This window comes from Augochlora pura, chromosome 3, assembly GCF_028453695.1.
Source record: "Augochlora pura isolate Apur16 chromosome 3, APUR_v2.2.1, whole genome shotgun sequence".
NCBI lineage: Eukaryota > Metazoa > Arthropoda > Insecta > Hymenoptera > Halictidae > Augochlora > Augochlora pura.
Window position 1 is genome coordinate 22,399,575 of NC_135774.1, and position 19,937 is coordinate 22,419,511.

General features: G+C 34.9%; 4 protein-coding genes across 4 annotated transcripts; 3 read left to right on the forward strand and 1 right to left on the reverse strand.

Annotated features, from left to right (window-relative positions):
- Window positions 1-4,529: 4,529 nt before the first annotated feature.
- Window positions 4,530-7,269, forward strand: Slu7 (Pre-mRNA-splicing factor Slu7). Its single transcript, XM_078197009.1, has 5 exons — window positions 4,530-5,160; window positions 5,240-5,511; window positions 5,590-5,913; window positions 6,004-6,301; window positions 6,385-7,269. Exons 1-5 carry the CDS (start codon window positions 4,933-4,935, stop codon window positions 6,979-6,981), a joined length of 1,719 nt encoding a protein of 572 aa, XP_078053135.1. The 5' UTR covers window positions 4,530-4,932; the 3' UTR covers window positions 6,982-7,269.
- A 301-nt stretch (window positions 7,270-7,570) lies between these two features.
- LOC144478631 (cytosol aminopeptidase-like) lies at window positions 7,571-15,741 on the forward strand. Its single transcript, XM_078196693.1, has 8 exons — window positions 7,571-7,717; window positions 8,072-8,187; window positions 13,398-13,561; window positions 13,676-13,850; window positions 13,936-14,260; window positions 14,325-14,593; window positions 14,671-14,849; window positions 14,921-15,741. The coding sequence occupies exons 1-8, from the start codon at window positions 7,586-7,588 to the stop codon at window positions 15,145-15,147; spliced, it is 1,587 nt and encodes a 528-aa protein (XP_078052819.1). The 5' UTR covers window positions 7,571-7,585; the 3' UTR covers window positions 15,148-15,741.
- Window positions 8,862-13,284, forward strand: LOC144478630 (E3 ubiquitin-protein ligase COP1-like). Its single transcript, XM_078196692.1, has one exon. The coding sequence runs from the start codon at window positions 9,118-9,120 to the stop codon at window positions 11,176-11,178; it is 2,061 nt and encodes a 686-aa protein (XP_078052818.1). The 5' UTR covers window positions 8,862-9,117; the 3' UTR covers window positions 11,179-13,284.
- On the reverse strand, window positions 15,712-19,900 carry Med28 (mediator complex subunit 28). Its single transcript, XM_078196695.1, has 4 exons — window positions 19,521-19,900; window positions 18,996-19,350; window positions 18,761-18,936; window positions 15,712-16,993 (listed from the first exon to the last, which is right to left on the reverse strand). Exons 1-4 carry the CDS (start codon window positions 19,578-19,580, stop codon window positions 16,775-16,777), a joined length of 810 nt encoding a protein of 269 aa, XP_078052821.1. The 5' UTR covers window positions 19,581-19,900; the 3' UTR covers window positions 15,712-16,774.
- Window positions 19,901-19,937: the final 37 nt, after the last annotated feature.

The window sequence follows — 19,937 nt, forward strand, 5'->3', positions numbered from 1 at the left end:
CCGGAGACGTGTGATTTTGGCAACCCATGCTAACGAAGCCATAAATCACAAGCACGTACAACCAACGGAGGAAGGAGTCCTGCAACTCAACATCCGGAACCAATCATCCCTGGGAACGACAGCAACACTACGTGGACCTCGCCATCCCTGGACGTAGCGGAGACGAATCATCCCTGGGAACAACTACAAGGACATCAAACAACGGCAACGAGCGATTTCTATAGACGTAAGACTACCCGTCATCTCATTTATAAAAATGCCGCCTTTACGCGCTAGATATTTAAAACGTCAGGAAATCTCTGAAAGTGATCTGAGTGGCCGCGAAATCCTTACGGTAGAGAATGACCGCGTAATACGAACCTCGTGTAGGAATATCGCATAATTCTATTCCGCTAGCAACCTTCTTAATTAATTTCATTCCCCCCTTCACTGGGCAGGAAAATTCAGTAGATCTCTTTGTAGAAAAATGCACGACGGCTATTTCTATAGTAGGGCCTGAAAATAAGGATCTATTATTAACCCTGGCTAGGAGTAAAATTCAACAGAATGAATATTTTAGAATTGCAAAAACTAGAACCCCCAAAACTATAGAAGAATTAGTCGACCTAATAAAATCAGCTTACAAACAAGATATTAGTTTAGAACAAACGCTAGATGACTTAGCAGGGTGTCGACGTGCAGACCGCGAAAGCATTAGCGATTTCGGGAAAAGGATAGAAATTGCATTGTATAAGGGTATACAAAACGCGAAGATTGCACACCCTTTGGAACCTCTAGGCGCGTTGACCTCTCTTTTTACCGAAAAGGCAATCAACACTTTCTTGAAGGGACTACCCAGTTATGTTACATCCGCCATATCGGGATTAGACATACCCGATTTAGACACCGCGATTATGCTAGCTACCCGGGCAGATAAACGAATGAAACAGGAATCAGGTCGACAGGATTTTCGAATTAAAAAGGACAGGGCAGATATCCTCACAATAGAATCAAACGAACCCAGAAATCCAATCCAGAATAGAGACTGTACCAAAGATGCAATGGACGCAAAAAGAAAATTTGACACAAAACCGTAAATGGAATTGTGCGACCGTGTGTTGTTGATTATATTATACGCCGGATATATATATAGCCCCAGGGAGATTTTGGAACCTGTGTGAGGTTATCGATGATGTCTCTACTCTTACATAGTACATATACAGAGTGTGTGAGAACGAACGCTTTGATGTCTGATGGGAACGAACTTTTTGATGTTTGGTATCGTGCGGGATGCGCACGCGTACAAGTACGGGTCTCGAATCATTTTTCTACCCGTCGTCGCGTGTCCTCGCTAATCCATATATTCTCTTTTCGTTCTTTATCGCCACGTTCTTTGAATCTTGAATAAAATTACCATACACTCTCTCGAATCTCGTTACTTGTAGAGTGGAACACATCACACACCGGGTTCGCCCGCTCTCTCCTCCATTGGTGTGGCTTTCCACAGTGTATATAAAACAAAACAACATCTAACGTGAGTCGCTAGTTCAGATGGCAAAATATTGAACCCAGAAACCCTGTAGATCCGAATTCAACTTGTCACGTCAGGCTATTTAGAGATACTATTTTATATTAGACCGACTATATATAGTCGAAACTTTTACTCATTGGATCCTAAAGATTCCGAGAGGGTGCTTGTTTGCGCAGACTTGACACCGTCTTCGAATCCGGATTCCAATGAGACAGACAACGATATGTTATTCCAAAAACGAAATAATTGTAGCTTCTGCTTTCCTTACGCGTGGGAACGCCGTCGCAAATAAAACCGAGGCCGCATATGGGCGCCCTAAAATCGTTAGTTAGGGAAGAAAGGTACCCCAGGCATCCAAAGCTTTTTCCTGTTGGCTGAACGACCCTGAACCCCAAGTGGTCGCTTCAGGGACTGTGGCGGATAGTCAAGGTCACCAGCGATGGGTCACACAATCGCGTGGACTAACTTCGCGGGGCCAGCAGCTTGAGCTTGTTCAACGCGGTTGCGGGGAGACCGCCGTTCCGTATGTGCTTAAAGGCACCTGGAATACAACGATTTTTTATGCCAAGTTTGCAAAGGGGAAGATAGGGATGTAGCCTCGGCAGTCGGCTCACTCAAACGAGTGAAGAAATTCACGCGGATAATAATTCAGTTAACGTTATTGAAACAGCTGAAAACGTGACAAGTACCTTATTCCCCGTCATACAATACAGTAGAAATCCTCTCTTATTGCAAAAAGATAATTTAGTACATTTTCTACCTCTTAGTACTGACAGATTAACCGAAATCAGCAAAACTCTAATAGACCAAGATAAATTTTCAATAGAACGGATCCAAGAATCATTCATACTGACCAGGGTACAAATTTCACCTGCCGGAAAATGGAAAATTTCTGTAAAATCCTTAAAATACGGAGGATAACTTCGTCTGCCTTCCACCCGCAGTCTTTAGGTTCCCTAAAAAGAGCACATAGGAATTTTATAGATTACCTCAAACATTACTGCATCAAAAATAATTGGGACGAATGGATCCGATTCGGAATGTTTTCCTATAATACCTCCACACATGAGACTACCGGGTTCACACCACATGAATTAGTATTTGGTATTAGTATACCGTCAGAATTTGTTAAGGAACAGATACCTCATACATTCAATCAATACTTAAACGACCTATTTGTAAAAATTACTACCACTCAGATCACTGCGGCGGAAAATCTTGATAAGGCTAAAAGAAAAAGCAAATCGTACTACGACAGACAACTGAATCCGTGTACCTTTAAAGAAAACGATGATGTATATTTGTTAAAAGAACCTAGAACCTCGAAATTTGACCCCAATTGGGTCGGGCCTTACAAAATTACTCGAATGATAACTAAAACTGCAGAAATTGAGATAGGGACCAATAAATTTAAAATCGTGCATGTTAACAAACTCAAATTAGCTTGCATAAGGCCAACCGACTAGGTATTTGCTTTCCCTTTCCACATTTGTTTTGTATCACACCTTAATAATTTGCACCTACGCTTTATTTAATTATTAATCGTCACCCATCCCCTTTTTGCGTGTCTTGATCTGTACCCATCAATCTTCTATTTGCCGACTCAATGCGTTAGATGTCCTATCTGTATGCGTCCATATTATTAACTTTTGTACAAAAAGTTGTCACGTGTAACAACTTTTTCTTTATGGGGATGGAGGTGTTACGTTATCACGTTTCATGAGCGACGCGAACATAGGCACTTGTTTATATTACGACCACGCTACTAGACTATACGTTTCAATTTATGGCGGCAGGAGGGAAGTTTGAATGTATATACAAATTTATATCGCATATTTATATAGAGACATTGTATCGCCCGAGAGGAATAACTGAGAATATGTAAAGAGACAATGAGAGAGTTCCCACGAAGTTCATCGTCAAGCCTTCGCTTTCTTTAGCAAGACTAATCGAGGAATATAGACAATGTCACGTTGGCTCTCGTAAGATCCTCTACAATGTTGCACAAACTAAACGAGTCACAGTAACAAATCCGGACCGCTAAAGTGTTGCACGTCGAAAACCTTTAGTTAGGGACTTCTCGGAACTCTCCCTGACCTCTCTCTCTCTCTCACGCTGTCCTTGAACCGAGGTCTTCGCGCGCGGCATACCTCACTCCGTTCGTTTCGGCGGGCTTTTTGCCCCTGCGCGCTCGACCGTCGCGCACTCCCAGCCGCACGCGCACCGCCGAACCACCAATCACCACCAATCTGCAACCAGAAGATGAGCCATCCGACGAATCAGCATCCAGCTAGAGGACCCCAATTTTCCTATTGGACAAGGGAGAAAGAACCGGAAGGAACGCAGGAATAAAACTTGCTTTCCTCGGGAAAATTCAAACAGACTTTATTCGACAGTCAAAGAAAGTAGATCATAGAGCTCTATCAATAAAGTACCAGTTTTTGCTTAAAATATTCAAAGTTGTACAACTCTCTACAACCTTTCACGAGCAGAGCGGTTCAGCGCTCCACGGGCAACCGAACCACATCAAATTCCCTACATCCAGACAATTCAAACCGTAACAGTCCAATGATACCTCAGCTTCAACAAACCTCTCTGGCCGCGGCTCGCTTCGTTAACGAGAATAATAGCAGAAATTGCTTTGCTCTGACTGGATGACGATTACAGCTAATCAGCGTTACCTTTGCGGTCAAAGACAAAAAGGGAAAACGAATAAGTCAGTAAGAAAACATATTAACATGATTTATGCAAAACAAGTTACATTTTACAGTGTAAAGCTTACACTGACTAACGTTATGATGCCTCACTTTACTGTGCAGCGGTCTCTCTCTTTTCACGCACCCGTTCGGATAGCGTTATAAACTAAGGCTCGTGGAACGTCAGAACTTTCAGAACTTATCTATTCTTGTCTAATCACTGTTCAACGCAAAAAAGGAGGAAAGGCAAGTAGTGGGGAGTATCTTGTCGCTTTGTTATCGGGGTTCTTATTCTTTTTCTCCTTCTTTTATAGATCAAAAAGTGGGGAAAAGTTTTGAAAGTTCTTACGGCCTGCTTACGTATTCTTAAATCCTCTGATAAGAATTATTTGCACTCGATTAAAAAATATGTACATAATACATACATACATTCAAAGCTTTTCTATTGAAATTTTTTAATGTAGAGTTGGTACAGTTCTCTACGAATTAAATATCGCCATGTTGTTGAATTTCTATGTGTACTCGTTTTGCATTATGGATACATATGTACATATATGCTTGTAAACTTGCCTTAACCATATTTTGCTTGCTTTCAGAATATGTAGGTGAAATAGGTTAGTTTCAATTTTCAACTATTATTTACAATAGTGTCTCTTCAAATGGAACGTTAAATAAAAGGTTATTCACGAAATAAAAAAAAACGATTTTATACGCTGTTCGATAAACATGGCTAATACGTTAGCTAATGTACCTGTGTCAAAAATTATAAAGAATACAAGTAATTTTGAGGATGAGCCAAGGAAAAAAAGTAGAGAGGATTGGAGAAAAGCGAAGGAATTAGAAGAAGCAAGGAAAGCTGGTACAGCACCAGCTGCAGTTGATGAGGAAGGAAAAGATATTAATCCGCACATTCCACAGTATATTAGTGCCACACCATGGTATTTTGGAGCACAGGTATCTACTAACTCTATTAATAATTTTATATTGAAATATACTTTTCACAATTAACATATCCTTAAAAAACTATTTTAAGGGCCCTACTTTAAAACATCAAAGACCACAACCAGAGAAACAGAAGCAATTTAGTGGAATAGATGAATGGTACAATCGAGGTGTAGATTCATCCAAACAAATAACAAAATACCGCAAAGGAGCCTGCGAAAACTGTGGTGCTATGACCCATAAAAGAAAGGAATGTATGGAACGTCCACGTAAAATTGGAGCAAAATTTACAAATGCAAATATTGCGCCAGATGAATTTGGCCAACCTGAATTATCTATGGATTACGATGGTAAAAGAGATAGGTAATCTAACTGCTTTTCACCTGTTTTTTCAAGAAAAAAATAAATACTAAATTTTATTTATTATTTTCTTTCTCATAGGTGGGCTGGTTATGATCCTTCAGAGCATAGAGCCATTGTTGAAGAGTACCAAAAAATTGAAGAAGCCAAACGACAAATGCGTGCAGAGAAGCTAAATGCTGAAGAAACTGATGAACAAGATTCAGATAAAGATGAAGACAAATATGTAGATGAAGTTGATATGCCAGGAACGAAAGTAGATTCTAAACAACGTATTACTGTTAGAAATCTGAGAATTAGAGAAGATACAGCAAAATACCTTCGAAATTTGGATCCAAATTCGGCGTACTATGATCCTAAAACAAGATCTATGCGCGATAACCCTTATGTTGGCACAGAAAGAGAGTATGTATCTTTGTTCCATAAATTTGATAGGTTCCAAAATTATTTTTCTAACAAAATAACCACCTGAATACCTATAACGTTTTGTTACAGAGTAGATTATAAGGGTGAAAATTTCGCACGTTTCTCTGGAGACACACAACGCCATGCAAACGCTCAGTTATTTGCATGGGAAGCCCATGAAAGAGGTGTCGATGTTCACCTACTTGCTGAACCCACAAAACTGGAATTACTGAAACAGGAATACGATAAGAAACGTGATGAACTGAAAGACAAAGCTCGTGACAGTATAATCAGTACATACGGTGGTGAAGAGCATCTTGATACTTTACCGTCTTCTCTTTTGTTAGCACAAACGGAACAATACGTAGAATATTCTAGATATGGAAAAGTATATAAATTTATCAACTTAAATAATATTTTACTTGTGTAATTATAAGAATTTTTACATTTTATGTATTGATTTCATTTTAGATCATCAAAGGACAGGATAGACAAGTGATTCGTTCCAAGTATGAAGAAGATGTCTATCCTAATAATCATACATCTGTGTGGGGTTCTTACTGGCATGCTGGTAAATGGGGATACAAATGTTGCCATTCGTTTGTTAAGAATTCCTACTGCACAGGAGAAGCAGGTAAAAGGGCATTTGATGCCAACGTTATAGAAAACAAAAGAACAATAGAAGAAGAAAATTCAGATGACGAAAAGGAAGATATACCCAATGAGAAATCATCGAGTAGTGATAGCTCATCTGATCAAGAGGAGAAAAAGTCGAAAACAGTCAAGAGATCCAAATCCTCGAAGAAAAAAGATAAAAAGCGCAAACAGAAGGAACGGAAACAGAAAGAAAAGAAAGTGAAGAAGGAAGAGGGAGATAAGCTGCAGCAAGCACTGCAGAAAGAAAAGGAAAATAAAAAAAGAGCAGAGAAACTGTTGGAGATAGATGAAAGGAAGCGACCATATAATAGTATGTATGAAGTACAAGAACCGACAGTAGAAGAAATTGAAGCTTTCCAAATGAAACGACAACGCGAGGATGATCCTATGGCAGAGTTTCTTAACAAATGAAGAATAAACACGAATTTTTAATCTAATTGTAAGTCCACTTAGTATCATAGTTGTACATATCAAATAAATTATACTTTAGTCTATTTGATTTTATGGTACCATTCAATGATTCTATTCATAGATCGGTTAGACTATGGGTATCAGGTTGGAAGTAAAAAGTATACATTTTGTTTTCTCTTTATTTAACAATAATTATATATTATAAGCATATGATGTTCACATTTAAATATTTATCTTAATTATTTTTGCGGGAACAGAGAAATATATTGCACGCTGAATTTACCTTATACATTGTCTACAACTAGATTAATTGTTCTTCAATTGGGTGTTTAAATTATTGTAAGATATCTGACAAAAAATAAGCACCATCCAAAAACATACTGATTTCATCAATTGAAACGGTCGTTTGGCAATTTCCAAAAATACTCACCAGATGGCAATATGAATATAAATGAAGCGAGGGCACTACGGTCGCGGATCTACAATATTGGTGGCCAAGTTGTCTAGATATCGTATCTTTTCAGGGAAACACACGCGTATGTCTCCGGTATGTATGTATATAGTACGTAGATGCGCCTGCGTTCACACTTTTGCATGTTTATACATGTATGCGTGTCTATATATATCACACCTAATGCTCTGTGAACAAATCATGGCATTGTCTCTTATCAGGTCTAAGAGTCTACAATACGGTAATTCGCAGTTACGTTTCTTATCCTGCATTGCGACCATGAAGGTAATTAGAAAAATACTATTCGTTCAAGCGTTGAAAAATAAATTTGCGGATGTTTTTCCCCGAAAAATCGTTCACATTTTTGCTATATTCAACGAATTAACGAGATGAAGAATTTTTGTCAGACTATCGTGAAAATTTTCGGAAGGGAGAGGAAAGAAATATTTAATCACGTTGTGCAAAATTCGAACAAATTCTCTTAAGAAATATTGAGAATCTTTTAATGTTTTAATCTTTTCGCTTGGTATTTTTAATAAAATTAGTTTTCCTAAAATCATGGTTTGAATACGTTATAACATACTTGACGAAAGATCGTCTATGTTCCATTTTTATTCGTGATATTTCAATTTCCAACAGAAAGGTTTGGTACTTGGTGTTTACGATTCAGAAGATGATAGCAAGGTTTCATTGACACCCACGGCGGCTAAATACGATGAACTAGTTAATGGAAAACTGCAAAAGAATATCCTATTGTAAGTCCCAGTAATATGTTCTTGTAACCTATAACATATGTATTTTGTAATATCATTGTGTCACTCGGAATATCAGTTTACGTAAAAGTCCGTATTCACTTTGCTAAATTAATTGTTTTTTCTTGTGCAATATGCGATACTGATATTATTTGATTACAGTTATATATATATATATATGTATGTTTTTACATATATATACAATATATATATGTATATGTATTTACATATATACATATATATATATATTTTTTTATTTATCTACACGTATATATACATACAAATAAATAAAAATGTAAATATCATGTACAAACAAGTTATCTGAGTGAACTAGGACAAACAAGTTGTACATAACAGATACGGCACAAAATCGTGACATAACCTTAAACTTTGCACAGTGCATATAGTTTTGTACATGTTGTTTTTGCATTTTCCTTTGAGATTATGAGAATTAATATCAAACAGTGTAAAAATGTTTTATTGATAGTTCCAGCCTGAAACAATTGTCATAATGCTGCCTGAGCTTTACATATAATATTCAGAATTGCTTTTCCTTTGTTATTTTTTATAAAACTTTTCCATAAATTATTTTTTCTATTAACAAAACTCTTGAATTCGAGTGAAAAATCATCTTCCATATGAGCTCACTGGCATTATTTTCATTATTTCAGGAGTGACTAGACTGAGAGATGGTATTGTACGCATGATATGAAGCAAAAACTCGCTGCACAGAAGGAGTTGCCAGATCGCATATTTTATTATATAAAGAAACATTTGAAAGCGTATTATTTAGGGAATATTAATTTCTTTTTAAACTGGTTTTCAGTTAGAAATTATTATTTAATGACTGAATTAAGCTTCGAGTAGTATGAGATTGAAGATAGTTCATTAAAATTTAGGCATATCTCACAAGGTATTATTTAGGTAAAGAGAATGTCGACTATCAGTGATAATAATTTGGGAAATGATAACACTGCTGGTAGCAGTGGGGCAGTAGGTGATTGTAATAGTAGATTAAGTAAACAACATTATTCCACAAATGTTCTTCACAGGATTAGTGGTACACTCGAAGATAAAAATAACGATTATCTGTGCCCTATCTGTTTTGAAGTTATTGATGAAGCTCATATCACACGATGTGGTCATACATTTTGTTATCGGTGTATATTGAAATCTCTGGAAGCCAATGGGCGTTGCCCCAAATGTAGTTACACGTTAACGCAACAAGATATTTTCCCAAACTTTTTGTTACATGAATTAATATCAAAATATAAGACTAGAATTAAGGGTCTCAGTGAGTTAGGATCTTCTTGTGCAACTGATAGTAGGCACAGAGGTATAGGTACAGACTTATGTTTACCACCCTATGATGGATTAAAAGACATTCTAGCAGCTGAAAGCGCTAATTTAACGTTACCCGATATAAACGTAATGTTAGAAGTATTAACACAAAAAAAACATTTGCTTGAAGCAGAAACTTGTGCAGCACAAAATAAGTTATTACATGAGTTTTTAAAGCATTTACTGCAACAAAAGGAAGAACAAAAAAATCAATTACAAAAAGAAATAACATTGATTAAGAGAGATACAGAAGAAGTTGAAAATATTTTAAGGGATGTCCAGAGTAAATGTCCGAAAATGGAAGACTTAAAGAAATCAAGCGAGACTGATACCGCACAGGTCTCTGCTATTAAAAGGGAGATGATTGGGCTTATAGACATAATAGATTCAAATATGGTAAAGCCAGTAGACAAAACAGGATCATCTGGGACTGATACATTTGTTAATCCTCCAGGAAGTCAGAAGCAAAATGAATATACACCAGGTTCTACTTTGGCCCTACGCAGAAAGAGAATGCATGCTCATTTCGATGATTTTGTGCAGTGTTATTTTGATTCCCGTGCCAAAGAGCTACACCTTGGACATAAATCTGAAGGACAGAATGATGCATGGCATGGTTCAAGTTCAGGATTGGATGTTTTCAGAGAAAATCTTGTTAAATTTTTAAAATATAATTCATTGCGCCCCCTGGCTACTTTGAATTACTCATCGGATATTTTTAATAATTCTACTATTGTTTCAAGTATAGAATTTGATAAAGATAATGAATTCTTTGCAATAGCTGGAGTCACAAAACGTATAAAAGTATTTGATTACAGTGCTGTAATTAGGGATACTGTAGATATTCACTACCCATGTGTAGAAATGACTTCTAGTTCTAAGATATCATGCGTTTCATGGAATTCTTTCCACAAGGGAATGTTGGCATCATCTGATTATGAAGGAACTGTAACAGTCTGGGATGCTGCAACGGGACAGAGAACAAAAGCATTTCAAGAACATGAGAAAAGGTGTTGGTCTGTCGACTTCAATGATGTAGACACTAGACTGATAGCATCAGGCTCAGATGATACCAGAGTTAAATTATGGTCCTTGAATAACGATCATTCCGTTGCTTCTTTAGAAGCTAAAGCTAATGTATGCTGTGTTAAGTTTAATCCACGTAGTTCATGTCATTTGGCATTTGGATCTGCAGACCATTGCGTCCATTATTATGATTTGCGTAACATGAATGGAGCATTATGCATATTTAAAGGGCATCGTAAAGCCGTTTCTTACGTAAAATTCATTAACAAGGAAGAGATAGTATCAGCAAGCACCGATTCACAATTGAAAATGTGGAACATTAATAACCCACATTGTTTGCGATCGTTCGTCGGACATGTTAACGAGAAGAATTTCGTAGGTCTTGCTACCGACGGTCATTATGTAGCGTGTGGATCTGAAAACAATGCATTATATGTATATTACAAAGGACTCACCAAACAACTATTCTCCTATAAATTCGATGCTGGCCGAAGTATACTGGAAATGCAAGAAAGAAGAGAAGAGGACCTAAATGAATTTGTGTCTGCGGTTTGTTGGAGACAAATGTCTAATGTTGTAGTGGCTGCTAATTCTCAAGGGATTATTAAAATATTGGAACTTGTTTGAAGATAATCCTAACTTAATGTATATACTGCTAAGCAAACAAACACACATATATACAAATATGAAATCTGTTCAATATAATGAAAATTCATTCATCTCACTGCTCAGACATAAAACAACAACGAGGTGTAAACATTTATTCTAAGTATTATAGAAATTTGTTAGGAGGCAAATTGTAAAAAAAGAAAGTATCAAATACCAGAAAATCTAAATTATTAGAGACTGAATTATTTGTGAGAATACTCTCAGCATTAAGCAGCACAAATATTATCCTATAATTACATTTGTATGAAAATTAGTACTGTTGCTTTACTATTATTTTATTTTATTATGGGTGTTATTTGTTAATTTCTCTTTCAATTAATTATTTCTCAATTTAGATGTACTTTAATAATAGACTGAATCTTAGCTATAAATAATTCATATGTTTGTATAATGGTGCACATCTGTCTCTAATGGTTTATAATGCAAAATATGGTATTTTATAATTTCACATTAATTTAGTCATGTATAGATTAAAGAATTGATGTTCTTTATTTTTAACATGCTTTATTCATCCAAATTTCATGTGAATTATTTAATATTTCACTGTACAGGAAAATTCGAATTACATAAGTTGTCTTGTAAATCACAAACACAGTTTTAATAGAAAAAATATTTATCATTGTAAAAGATAATTTTGTAATTGTAATGTTACAGGCAACATTTGATAATGTTAAATCAACTTCTTATTTTGGATTCTGATTTGTAAATGCAACTTTAATTGTACAATCCGTTTTGTATAGAAAATAGAAAATGTCTTGCCAAAGTAGCCTAATGAATTCAAATCAAGAGATTAGAAATATTCATATTGATATAATAAACGAATTAATGCGTATTCGATACAATTTGTGCCAAGAGTATTGTCTCAGCTAAGATGCTGAATCTGCTTAAATTGTATTAAGTTCCTACTGTCAGCATCAAAATCGTTCTATTTATACTAGTATTGATCCATTTCTAGATCTCTTATGTACTCGCATTTCAGTGAATCAGTGTCTAGAGCATACATTATTAGGGCATTCAGTTTGCGAAAGCTATGTATTCATGAAACCAAGAAGTAGAATTTAATCTAGTTTACTATTATTGAATTACGATCGTATGGCTGGCAGTTTATATAAAAATTATTGAAAATTTCTTATTTTTTTTAGAGATTTAGTGACTTTGCTAGTAATATATTTGAGTTTGCCAACATTTATGGCAGTACTAATATTGGCAGGTGCAGTCTATTACTATGTGTAGTGATTGTATGTTGTTAGTGTAAGATAGTTGATACACCTGAATCCATATACTAGTGTCAGAGCTAAAGAAGTAGAATTTCTGATTAAAAGTAGATTGTAAATATCTTTTTGTTTCAGAATTAATAAATTTATAAGTCAAATCATATTCATTGGTGAAAACAGTGATAATTAACAATAAGTATTGTTAATGTTTAAAGAGTAGAAAAAGGATATGAATGTACTATTCTCTATTTAAACATCATTTTATTTAGCTCTGATTAGTATATGTTAAGTAAATAGTTTCCATGACTAATTGTCTGGTAAGCTGAATGTGTCGATTTTTAATAATTTCTTTAATATTTAACAAGTATGATGAAACCCCATGACAGATTTACATACTTAAATCTGAGTATACATATAGAGGAAGGAGCGAACTTTTGGTATAATATAAATATAGTTTCACATTGTACTATATTATAATTCACAAATCATTCTTTATTGTTACTAATTTCTATTAACAAATAACTATCCTGGAAATAATTGTGACGCCTATCTTTGATGTACTCTTAGTACAAATCAATTGTCTCTATTATATAAGAAAACACAACAAAAATATTGTGAATTATTATGTAGCCCGAATTGTGAAGAAAATAAGAATAATTAATAATTTACTACTTAGAATAATCGTTATATATAAATTATTAGATTAATTTTAAAAAAGTTTATTCTAGGATGTATGTAAAAAATAGTATATTTTTAGATTGTATTTTAAAATTCCAAATGCTACAGAATATGTTACAAACAATGCCTAGAATTATTGTAATGAATAAATTTGTGGATCTGTGTCTCAGTACATTTTTTCACGTATCTTTCAATCACAGAGCAAACTCACCCTTACCTCATTAATGCATATATCAATTAAAAATGAACATTTTGAATAACACATCAATACTTCTACCACTACAGAGCAGGCCCGAAAATTCCCAAAGGCTCTGTTAGAGTATTTTGGGGTTTGGATGAAAAGGAATATGTGGGAGTTGCAGTAGTTGGTCTTGGGAAAAAGAACCTCGGCATTAATAAACTTGAAGAAATACACGAAGGAAAAGAAAACATACGTACAGCGGCTGCAGGTAGATATTTCCGATCACATACATAATTGTTTTCCCCTTTCATTTGCACACTTCTTTTTTTTTACTATTTCAACAACATTGAAAGTTAATCTACATCAAGTACTTCATTTATAGTGGGTTGTCGTGCACTGGATGGAGTTGACATTAAAGACATCAAATTAGAAACATTAGGTGATGCTGAAGCTGCAGCTGAAGGTGCTGCTCTATCGACATGGTTCTTCCAAGGTTCCAAGAACAAGGAAAAACAGGCAGTCTTTCCAAAAGTTTCACTATATGGTCAAGAGGGACAGTGAGTATTATGTATTTATTTTATTTATCGTATTCTGTCTATACATATATTACTCATATACGTTATTACAATTATTCTGTTATAGAGAACAATGGAAAATTGGAAATATCAAAGCCCAAGCACAGAACTGGGCACGTGAACTGTCAGACACACCAGCCAATTTGATGACTCCAACAATATTTTCCCAAGAGGTGTCTTCAACTCTTTCGAAATTAGGAATCACTGTTACAGTACATGATAAAGAGTGGGCCGAGCAAAAGAAAATGGGTTCTTTTCTTAGCGTTTCTCGTGGAAGTTGCGAGCCACCAAAGTTCGTTGAAATCCACTACAAAGGTGCTGCAGATGATAGTCAACCGATTGTGTTCGTTGGGAAGGGTGTTACTTTCGACGCAGGCGGTATAAGTCTCAAGGTAAATGATTGTTTAGCAAATTTTTTCAATTAGTTCAATCTGCATAGAACTTTTTTTTGTATAGCAATCGGCGGATATGGACGAAATGCGTGCAGACATGACTGGTGCATCATGCGTAGCAGCCTCTATTCGAGCTGCCGCTGAACTGAAGCTGAAAGTGAACATGATTGGCTTAATTCCACTTACTGAAAACTTGCCTTCCGGACATGCCACCAAACCAGGGGACGTTGTATTCGCAATGAATGGAAAAAGTATTATTGTAGATAATACGGATGCAGAAGGCAGACTTATTCTTGCCGATGCACTTTGTTATGCTCATCAATTTAAGCCCAGGTAATTGTAGAGATATTTGAAATCTTGTGCGTATCTAGGAAGCATAATTAAACATACATGTATAAATGTAACTGTAGATTTATCTTGGATATTGCAACGTTGACCGGTGCAATGAAATTGAGTTTGGCAGGAGCAGCAACTGGAGTCTTCACAAATGATAGTACACTGTTTGAGAAATTAAAGGACGCTGGTGTTGTGACCGGTGATCGAGTCTGGAGAATGCCACTCTGGAAATATTTTACATATGATATGACAAGTAATATCAGACAATTGAACTGTTTCGTTTTTCTTTCTTTTCCTTTTTTTACATTTTTAAATATGTTACAGAAAAAGTTAAGTCAGCGGATATAAAGAATATTGCAAGAACGAAAGGTGGCGGCGCATGCACGGCTGCAGCTTTCTTGCGAGAGTTCGTTGAATGTGACATGCCATGGATGCATTTAGATATCGCAGGAGTAATGATGCTTGGTCCCGATGAATTGCCATATATACCAGCCGGAATGGCAGGTCGTCCAACTCGTACGCTTATTCAGTTCTTACAAACATTCTATTAAAATATACAACTGATTTCAGTTGATTTTTGCCTCTTGTACGGCTATTTCTATATACATATACGCCCACCTCCCTTACTATATTCCAACGACAACTGCATTTTTGTAAATGAGTATAATATAAACAAAAATTCCATCGAATGTTCGTCATATACAAAATTTGTAATCGTTACGTTTGTGTACAGAATTATATTACTTTACAGTGCGACAGTATTTGGTATAACTGTAATGAATCCATAATCTGCTTTGTACAGTTATTTTTGTTCATATTATGTAAAAAGTTAAATTTGCGTTACCGAACATTGATAACAATATTATACAAAAACTGAAAAAATAAAGAGACATACAGTAACAACGGGAATAGTTTTGTACAATAAGGTACAAAAAATGTGCTACGCTTATATAAGAACAAATTCTTTAACATACCACTCATGGGAGGAATGTTGTTATTTGGGCAATTTACATTTTATTTGTGTCGCATTTTTTATACATCCGACAGTTTTGACCACCATTGTATAAACGTTACCCACGTTTTTTAAAAGTATTAACAATTTTTCAAACTTAAAGTAATAAAATACAAGATTTATTGTATGGAAACTCGTGCCTCTAATTCTATGTACATGTGAATCTTTATGTTACTTTTCTTCACTCACACACACAATCTTGTTATGTACAGTTTTCATTGCTTACCCTCTTAAAATGAATATCTCATTGTTCCGTGGGCGCATTATATTTTACATAATCTTATGAGTTATTACGTTACGTAGATTTATGCAAAGTATACGTATATAAAAAGAATCGCAGAAGTCACAAATAAACAAAGAAATTGCAACAAAGACTGAGTAATACTTCATATTCGCGTTTCTTCTGTCACGCATATTTTCGCATGGTTGTCAAACAATTATTTTAAAACAACTTTAAAATTAAGTTATGGAAGCATTTTAATGCTTCTTATGCTAGACAACATTGATATTAGCATCTCTAAGTTGTTAAGTGCTGTTTAACAACTTTATGCTTCTAAACTGAAAATATCATGATTTACAGACGAGGACTTCTTGATACGCTTTTAGTTAGTAAAAACAATTTCCATTGGATATCAACAATTTACTTCAATTGGCATAATCTAATAATTTCTTTAAATACTGCTATTTAAAAAGAGGTTTTTTGAACTTCTTTTTGATATAATGCAGTCACTGAAACCTATCAATAAGCTTACAATACATACAGAATAAAAAATATTTCCATTCATTCTGATTTTAAAGGAAACAATAAAATGCAAAAACGCTATCAACAGAGAGATACTTTGTCAATGGTTTTTAGCATAATAGAAATGAAATCCATCGTTTTTTGATAAAAGTCTATGGCCACAAGGATCTCAGACGTAGGAACAGTATTTCACAACATTGTAAATAAATTGCGGCAATTGTGTTCATGTACAAGACGGTGGAGGCTGCTGCTGAGGAGAGGGAAGGGGCGCTGCCGCAGCAGCTGCGACTGCGGCAGCAGCAGCATACGACGACGGGTCTGAAGTATCGAGGAGCGGAGGAGGCGGAGGTAGATTTCCTCCTGCGCTTCGTCCTTTTCCTCGGCCTCTTCCTCGACCCCGACCCCGGCCCCTCCCCCTTCCGCGTCAACTCCGCCTTTCCGGCATTCCTATATTGCTCGTTGTCTTCTCCAGAAAAGCTAATGGACCCTGAAGAGCACTACTTCCTACACCTCCAACAGGAAATCCAGCTCTTGCACCAGCTACACCTACACCTCCCTGCGTCATGAACATGCCCTGTTGTCCAACTGAAACTCCAACTCCCTGAAGACTAGACGTAGGAGGATTGCCAGAGCCTTGCTGCACCTGCAACGTTAGGTCAAATGTTCTAAAAAATGTATACAGTTTATGTACAGCTTTATGAAGTTGTGGAAATTGATGTTCAATAATTCAAATGAATTTATAAGATATTTAAGGATCCAAATGCATATATATCTAGATATACAGATTTCAGAATTATAATAAATGTAGTGTTCCAATAGTTTTGAGCCAATAGGGTGGCAGGAATAGTAATTAAGATAGGCGAGGGAAATGAAAGAAAGCACAATGTTGTTTTACCATGAACAGAGATTTATTCTGCAAACATCTAGTTGCATGTAGAGACAACACAAGCGAAATGATATACGTTTGTTTTCTTGCAGTTACCCATTTTAATGAATGGCTGCAATATAGTTTTGTTCGGTATGATTTCTAAACATTTATGCAAGAGAAACTCGTATTAGTATATGAAGTACAGAAGAACAGTCACAATAAATATGGAACAAATCTGTCATATAATTATGACTTATTGCGAATGAGGTTTCAGTATGATCTTTTGACTATAAAGATATTGTTCGTAAGGGCTTTTATAGTGATATAATGTGCATGCATACATATTTTCATGCAAAATAGATTTCTTATATTATAATCAGGTAAACTTATAAATACTGAAAAATATTTCGTTTCTTTAACAATTTATAATGTGTGATGCAATGCAATTTATGATATGAAAAAATGTGAAAAAAATGGATATATTTATGTATATATATATAAGGAGATCACTTTATGCTTCAAGTGTTAGTTCCTGCTCCTATATAATTCATACTCATGAAAAATCGTTAGATTTATAATTATCATTAAGCAAACTGATATATGCGCATCTGTTTTCTTTATTATTGTAGTTATCAGATTTCTTATAGCAGTTTTTGGATAAACATTTGTACGCTTTCTAATATCAATAATTTTGGCACCATTTTAAATAACATATTTATACAGGCATATATATATATATATATTAATATATATGTATATATATATATTTGATAGTTTCCTCGCTTCATAAATGAAAGTCATGCTTTTATATTTCTATCTATCGCAGATACTAATAGAAGTACTTCAATTTTTTTTCCATATGTTACACTTCTGTGGATAGGAATTATGTAAGGCACTGATTATACACAACACTATACAGTATACATTGCTTTTTGTGCAATAGGACAGAATAATTTTACGTGTTGAATAACTAGTATTGTAAGAAAAAAGAGCAAAAATAGTTTCTATGATTCTGGAAAGTGTTTCCAATCATAAAAGATCTCTTAATAATTTAAACTATTTATATACACCTTGTACATTCATACTCCCATGCATACACACAGGCAGACATATAAAATCATTCAACAATAGTATTGATTTTTAAATTGTAACAAAAAATAAAAAAACGTAATAACAATAAATATACTAAAATCAGAATAAGAGTAGTAAAGCAAGTATAAATAATCTTTTGTAACAAGTAACTGCATGATGCAATGATGCTTTGTATAAAGGAATTGTTAATAATTTATGTTACGAATGTGTCTTAATTTACAGCTACAATGAGATAAACGTTAAAAGATAATAATTCAAAATGTTACTTTTTTATCTATGACCGCCACAGTAAAATAAAATTTCTATTTATAAATGCACAATTTCTTTTCTTCCCTGCAGTTAAAAAATTCTGTTTGTGTCATATTCAAAAAAATATCTCCAACAGTAATTTCAAACAGCAACCCGAGTACAAAGGTTTCAGCATTTCTTGTAATGGTATTATTTAAATACCTGTTGCTGATGAAGCTGTTGTTGTTGCATTTGATGTTGCATTTGATGTTGCAATTGTTGTTGCTGCTGGAGCTGTTGTTGATGTTGCATTATTTGCTGTTGTTGTTGCATTGTAGTATTCCCCCCTCCATTAGTGGCTTGTTGATTTTGCCCACTTTGAGTACCATTTGGCAAACCTATGGAATTTTGAATTTATTAAGTCTTTTAGCATGCACTTATTTTTATCAATTCTTACCATTAGGTGCCGGACCTTGAGCCGGGGACTTGGCCCAGCCTTGTAAATCTGCTAACAAATTTTGCCATACTGCAATCTTATCATAATGTCTTTTTATCAGATCTTCTTTTCGTGCTAATTCTACTTTAAGATCATTAATATCCTCTTTTACTACTAGTTCTGGCTTCAATGCGGATAATAAGAATCTCTTCTGTAGAAAGAAGGCTTCCATTTGCCTCGCCAAGTCTATGAATCTCAATGTGACTTGTTCGACTTCGCTACAAGCTTCCTCATTATCCACAGTCAAACCACCAGACATTCCAATCCCATTGTTTCCTAATCCCTCGTCCTTTGCCGTTAATATACTCAAACATTGCTGTAATTGTGTTTAATATTGATAAGTGTCATCACATAAATAATGCGCGGATAATATTATACATAATATAAAACGGTTTGTTAAATTAAACTGAATATTAAAAGGACAAAAATGTCGTAAAATTAAATCAATAAATTAATGAAGAAATTGAAGCGCTTCTAATAGCATACCTGGAATGCTTCCTCGAATTCGTCAATAAGGTTACCATTACCATTAGTGGGTGTCGCCATTATACTTGCAGTGTTTATGTACAAAATAGAGACTTCTTTACAATTACATTTAACTTAATTTAGCAATAATAGGTTGGTACATGATACAATGTCTTGAAATACAACTAATCTCTGGATAGTATACACGTTTGTTCTTTAAACAAGACATTAAAATCTTATAATTGAACGGAACGTCACGCACAATCACTGATCCATACTGATGTATACATTAGTAGAATAATTCATTCTTTCGAAATTTAAATAACTAATTTTTTGATCAGTTACATGTAGAATGTACATACATACATATATACAACTCTGCTTACATGTAGCAACTGCAACGATAGTCAAACATAATGTAGCTACATTTGGAGAACA